A 7,246-nucleotide genomic window follows, 5' to 3' on the forward strand; every position below is an offset into this window, starting at 1 on the left:
GCCAAAGTAGTTCTGTGAATAGTTTTGGTCCCCTGGAATTGGAATCTTTTAGGATGGAACCTCTCCGCCTTCTCAGTTAGAGATGAAAAAAGCTGCTCAAAATATTGTCATATTCTTCTATCTATCCCTACACTTGTTGTCTCCTAAAATTCATTTTAACCTATTTATCATAGAAAAATAAAAATAAAAAAGTCTCATTAAAATTCTATATAATATTATGTGATTTAAAATCAATAAAACTGCATATGAAATAAATTTATGTTGGGTGGCTTCAATAATTATTGAGCTGAACCTTGTTATAATCTGGGTTTCGATACTGGTGCTGGGTGGTCTTACACAATTAGGCCGAGACTTGTTATTATCCGGGCTCTGATGCCGGTGGTGTGTGGTCTTGAGCCTCTCTCGCCCCAAAAGCTAGCTCAAGAGGTAAGGCTTCTCCCACACTTATTAACACACTTGATTATCTTAACCATTTAAGTTTACTACAAAATAATAAAACAATCCAATTTGAAAACGTTTACCCACTAACATTATGTTATAGAAAGTGAAGATTAAAGTGTAAAACCAAAATATCTAATAATCAAGGAGAGTCATTTTCGGATCGATCAAAGTGGAGAAGAAGACCATTACATTTAGGGCATTCTTCAACCTGTTTAGGTAGCATAAAATACATGAGACAACTCTTGCAACCAGCAACTACCAAGACATTATCTTCATTATTATAAACAACATTTTGATATGGTGGTAATGGAGATGAAGCAGAGGAGGATTCAGATGAAATTCCTCACTATCATATACTAAACTATCTTCTTCTTCATCATCTTCTTCTTCTCTGTAATTATTATTATAATTATATTCAGTGTTAAGGATAAGTGATTATCCTCTAATTATATTCAACTCTAAACTATCTTCTTCTTCATCATATACTAAATTCCTCACTATCATATTCAGTGTGTTAGTTGAGAATGGGTTGTTAGAGTTAGTTAAGAAAGCAAAGTTAGTTACTCAACAACTAACAAACTTTCTCTCTCTCTTCAAACTCTATTTAAACCAGAGTTTCATTTGTAAATGATATCATCCACATATATAAGAATATAGATAACAGAAGCAGATGAAATGCTATAAAACAAAGATGTATCAGTCTGAGAAGCTAGTACACCCTTACTCAAAAGAAAAGAACTCAATCTTTCAAACCATGTTCGAGGAGCTTGCTTAAGACCGTAAAGAGATCTTTGGTGCTTGCATACATGAGTTGGATTATCTGAATCAATAAAACCAGGCGGTTGGCTCATATAAACCTCTTCTTTCAGAAAGTCATTAAGAAAAGCATTTTTGATATCAAGTTGTCGAAGAATCCAACCTTTGGAGACAGTCAGAGAGAGAATGATTCGAATAGAAACAGGTTTGATAACTGACTAAATGTCTCTTCACAATCAAGACCCTCAACTTGATTGAAACCTCTAGCTACTAATCGCGTCTTGTATCTAGAGACAGAACCAACTGCATTCATTTTTATACGAAATACCCATTTGCATCCAATGATATTCATATTAGGAGAAGGAGTAAGAACCCGAGTACCATTTTGAATAAGAGCATTAATCTCTTTAGACATGGCTGACCTCCATTTTGGATCTTTAGAATCTTGAATGTATGTGGTGGGAGTAATGTCATTGTCTGGGAGAGAAACAGTATAGGCCTTGGGTCAAGCAAGATCAAATGATTTAAGTTTGATAAGTGTTCTAAACCATATTAGTTTCACTAATTAATTTAAAAATTTAGGTTTTGAGTATTCATTAGATGGGCATGAAGCTAATGATCAAGATTATTATTGTTTCTCCATTATCAATCTTAACATTTAATCTTCACTTTCTATAATATAACGTTAGTGGGTAAACGTTTTCAAATTGGATTGTTTTATTATTTGCATATACTTTTAAGTAGGTCTTAAGAAACACTCTTTTATCTTCTTTTCCATGATAAAAGCAAAAGAAGTATGCCATGGGAACACCCAAACAGAAAACCCAAAACAAGTCTTATTCCCAAACCATCTTCTTTTTCTTTTTCTTTCTCTCTTCTTCTCCTTCCTTGAAAACCCGAGATTGAAAAACCACATATTATCATGTCCATTAGAATGAGATTTGTTTGAACATGAACAACTTGAAGCAGAATCAAGTGAAGAAGTGTTCTTGAAGAAAATATCCCAATCATGAAAAATGGTTTCTAATTTATTCAATCGTTTTCTGATGGCATTGAGTTTCTCTTGAGAAAAGATTTTTCAAGAACTTGAGTTATCTGTATATATTTTCAGAGAGATTCTAGTTCTTTGAGTTTCTTCTGTAATACTAAGCGTGTTATCTTCATTTTAACTCTCTCTAATTTGTATTTAGAGAGCAAAGAGAAGATTTATTATTATTCTTGACAGTTAGAATTAGTGCAAAAAACATGATAGAAATTTTTAATAGCAAAAGATTAAAACCATTTATTGATTTGCATTTCAAAAATTCATCATCAATCAACTACTACAAGTTTACTATATTCCTTACCAGAGATTGCCATTTCCATTACATATTCAGGTTTCATATCTAATATATCACCCTGTAAAAACAATTTCAACATATTCTTCGAAAACCCACTAACCATTGCCACACCTTTTTGGTCACACTTAACAGGAGTTGCTTTTGAGTCTCTAAGGTTCCAGAAAATTATATTCGGCACAGAACTAAAACCCCTCTTTCGATATTTCTTCTCTATGACTTGGTAGTCTGTTTCCCAGTTATTCCCGGAATCAGCTGAAGCTTCATTGAACTCCATATCGCTAAACACGAATACTGTCTTTATCATCTGTTCATTCTTCAGTTTTCCCTTAACAGCAACATCCAAGATTCGATCGAAAACCTTTTGAAAATCTGTCGACATTCCCCAATGCATCTCTCTAATGAAATTCGTCTTGGAACGAAGATTGTCTCCTTCAATTAGGTGCAGTTGAGGATTATCACTAAATGTGATGACCTTCCCTTTCCATGGATCTTCACTCAGTTCTGATACAAGTAACCCTAGAGCTACACAAACATCCATTGGAGTTCCTGACATACTACCTGATACATCACAAACAGCAATACAGTCTTTCAATTTTCCCTTCTTCGACAAATCATCTACCATTCTTCGCCATTGAAGTTCTGCAACTCCACAACTTCCTTCGTTTTCATCATCATAATCATCTAATGATGCAATGATCTGGTGTGGTAATAATGCTCCAGCAGCAATCTTCTTCTCTCCACGTTCCACACTACCAAGATAATTCGTGAATCGTTCTTTATCATGTTCAAGAAAGAACTTCTTGTAGTTTTTCATGGCGACCGAGGCAACCCGATTATAAGGCAGAGTATCCCATTTCTTAGCACTCATGAAAACCTCTGGTAATTGTAGTGCTTTTCGAAGAGGAACAAGAACTTCTTTCCTTAATCGATCACGAATTCTATAAGCGTAATGAGCTTCTTCGAGTTCTTCATACTCTGGAAGAGAATTTCTAGGGAAAATTCTTCTGGCAATTGCCTCACAGAGTAATGTAGATTGATCGAAAGAATAATCTAACGACGGACACCATTTTGAAGCTAAACTAATCTTATTCAGTTTACCAGAATTCAAATTCTTAATATCATAGATCAAAAACTCTGCAAAAAATTCAGCAATTTGATCATGTAAATACCTATAATGTGGATCATTCAAATATCGATCTCTTGCTTTCTTTGCTTTCGAAATCTTTTTATCTTTTCTTAGAGTTCTTGCTTCCTCTTTAACAATCTCAACTCTTTTCAATTCCGCTGCGATTCGATCTTCTCTTGGTTCAGTTGGTTTAATAAAACGCCTTTCTCCTTCTTCATCATAATAAATTTGACATTTTCTTCTCCTGCCTTTTCCTCCTCTGTTTGATATTCCTCTAATTGATCTTCTTCCGAATGATATTCTCCCGAATGATCTTCTTCCCAATGATCTTGCTCCGATTGATCTTCCTCCGATTGATCTTCCTCCGATTGATCTTCCTCCGATTGATCTTGCTCCGATTGATCTTGCTCCGATTGATCTTCCTCCGATTGATCTTGCTCCGATTGATCTTGCTCCGATTGATCTTGCTCCGATTGATCTTGCTCTGATTGATCTTGCTCTGATTGATCTTCCTATAATTGATTGTTCGTCTTTTTGGATTTTTCGAACTTGAAGACCTTCAAGAATTCTATAAAGAATCTCGGGTAAGTCTTTGAAATAACCAAATTTAGCAAAAGATTTGACATTGAAAGCTAGGGTTTTAGGATGGTTTTGATAGAGCCATAGAGCAGCAGCATAAAATCCTTCTTTATCAGATTTTCCAGTACCTCTAACTCCTCTTAAATGACAGATTAACTTGAGAGCAGTCAATGGGTCATGATCCCAAGCCAATTTTAGCCGGTGGGTCAGAGTCTCCGGTGGTGTGTCAGGTACTATATGGAAGAAGAAATCAACCAATGGGTTTCCGGTTGAATAATAAGTGGCAGACCCATTCTCTGTTCTTCCTTCTATTTCCACATCAAAATTATTGAAATTAGAAACCATTAGATTAATGAATGTGGAAGAAGAAGAAGATGAGGATGAATCGGCCGATTCATTTTGAATCGGTGGTGGAGAAATGGTTTGTGATTGGTGGATTTCAGGAGGGCCAAGGAGTTTATGAACAGTTGAAGAAGAAGAAGAAGACATTTTTTTTTGTATCTTAATTGTTCTGCCAAAATCGGTTTAAATAGATAAAACCTTTCTTGAGGTTCAAGTTTTTGCCCGATCAATTAGGGTTTAAAATGATATTTCAGTTTATCTCTAAGCTTAACTTGTTCCCCAAGAAGCTTCCTTAATCCCCAATAATTTCCGTTTTTCTGAAATAATTATGGAATTTCTTTTTGCGGAATTATGGAAGGGATAAAAACAAATTTTGAAAAAAATCAAAACGCCTTTTTTTTTAGGTTATCCTCTCTGCCTCTCAACTAACCGTGGGTTGTCCCTCAACAAAAAAAAAAAAACTAACCGTGGGTTGTTGCTAATTTTTTTGGCACCCTAATTGAACAAAAACAAAGATGTGAAATTTGGATCTAGGGTTTGAATGGGTTTGTCACATAAAGTTTCCGTTTCATATAATATAATAATCGGATTTCTTTTTGCCGAAACATAGAAGGGGATAAAATCTAATTTTGAAACAAAATCAAACCACCGATTAACTGCACCTGGAGGCTGGAGCCGTTCATCCAAGAGGCAAAGTATCGTCTATCTAACGGCACCCCAGGAACACTTCAGTTCTGTACCCGTGAAGCTAATGGTGAAACCCATAGTGTTTGGCCCACGAAGTACTGGGTAGTAGAGCCACGTTTGTCTGTCTGTAGGCAGCCTAGTGTATACTTCTTTGTGTTTCGTTGTTTCTTTTAACTTCTTATTATTGTAATCCATCTTGGCTTTACCTAATCAATGAAGCTAAAGACGAGTCAATAGCATTAGATATAGGTTTTGAATGGGTTGTCACAGAAATAGGTGCATTTAGAAAACGAGTTAGACAGGACGTGGATATCACGATGCTTCGTCCTAAAGTCAATAAATAGTATGAATTATGAGTATAAAATTGATGAGAATTGGTTTCTCCACTTCATTTGTATATAGAATTCTTTTATCAATAGAAGAGTTTTGCACTTGTGTACATATTGCTTGCTAGTCATGTTACGAATGTGTGACTAGAAATCGGTTCATCTAACATACCCACGAAGTCCATATGGAATGGAAGGATAAACAAACGATGTATACACTCATTCGAAAGTCCTCAACGACATCTGTGTTATACTAAGAGACACACAACTCACAAGGTACTTATGGTGACTAATGTTTTCTATCAGAGAAGTTTATAGGACGCAGGTGAATTACTTGTTAGTCTATTATAGAAGTTTATAGCATGAACAAGGGCGCTGCTAAAGGTACATGACTTAATGTCTTTTAGCACAACGCTAGCACCCTTGCCATTTCAATTTATTTGTCAATACATGGTCCGAGCACCCAACCACCGCTTCTTTTTTAAGCGGAACCAAACGGGTAACCCATAAAAGAAGTCACGTTTTTTTCACTAATACCGTGACAACATTTATCTGTAGTTCATTTTGATTGATTTATCTTTAACCCAAATTATCTTTCTGACTTAATTTTAAGTAAAAATGAAGAAATCTCAATATCAGTTTTGACTTAGAATATAGTTCTTCTCATTAATTGAATAAAAATGTTTAAATAAATCTTCTAATTAGCATGAAATATCGTCACAAATCTAACTATTCGAGATTAGACAAAATATCAAGTATCACTCAAGACTGGACTCTCTTTTTCATCGAGCCGGTCTGGTTGAATCCGTCTCTACATTTCTTGTGTCCATGAGTTTTTTAACGGACTCAGGTGTTGGCTGGCCCTGGGACAAAGAAAATGATAGAGAACAAGAAAATCCAGACATACTCTATACATACATCCTTGGTTTATCTTCTCTTAAGTTAAAAAGTTTTATCTTCTCTTAAAATTTTAGCCTTTTCCAACTCAAACTTTTTTGTCTTTGTTTAATCTCTCCTAAACCCATCAAACCTGTGTTACCACAACACTTTAATCATCTTCCCCACCGCCTGGATTACTAAACTTCCACCACCACCACTAGTCCATTACCACTATACTTCCACTACCACAACCACCATCATTACTACACCTCCACAACCACCATTACTACCCCACAACGATCATCGTCGGACCACAACCAACACTACCACCTTCGCACCACCAAAAGGAAAGGTATTTGATGTTTTTAAAATTTTCGATCTCTTAATTTTTCTCTTAGGAGAAACACGACTTCTTAGCTCTCTCATTTTATAATTTTTTGTTTTTCTATTTAAAATAAAAAGGAAACGTTTTGACTCACTGATTCCACCGAGTATCTTGTTGAACCATTGAACCAAAAGTTTGTATAAAGACCGACTAGGACTCTCTTCGAACCTTGAGCCGATTTTCAAGTAACTAAAAATTAGAATATTCAAGTCATACCGCATAGTTATTAACACAAGTTTCATGTTTAAACCCGACATTACGTGTAAGAAAAACGTAGAAGTTCTAATCTACAAAATATTTTGTTGTGAAATACACGTGGGTCGTGTTTTTTAAACTCGTTTCGGGCCTTCGAAATATCAGGGCCGACCTTGGATGTCCACGACTG

At 35.4% G+C, this 7,246-nt stretch overlaps 1 protein-coding gene across 1 annotated transcript; it reads right to left on the bottom strand.

The window, feature by feature from the left end:
• Positions 1-2,452: 2,452 nt before the first annotated feature.
• On the bottom strand, positions 2,453-5,165 carry LOC147547433 (uncharacterized). The gene has a single exon (XM_086665564.1). It carries the CDS (start codon positions 4,729-4,731, stop codon positions 2,509-2,511), a length of 2,223 nt encoding a protein of 740 aa, XP_086521690.1. The 5' UTR covers positions 4,732-5,165; the 3' UTR covers positions 2,453-2,508.
• Positions 5,166-7,246: the final 2,081 nt, after the last annotated feature.

Source organism: Eschscholzia californica, unplaced genomic scaffold, assembly GCF_041429995.1.
Source record: "Eschscholzia californica isolate CP2 unplaced genomic scaffold, dmEscCali1.0.p SCAF_3, whole genome shotgun sequence".
NCBI lineage: Eukaryota > Viridiplantae > Streptophyta > Magnoliopsida > Ranunculales > Papaveraceae > Eschscholzia > Eschscholzia californica.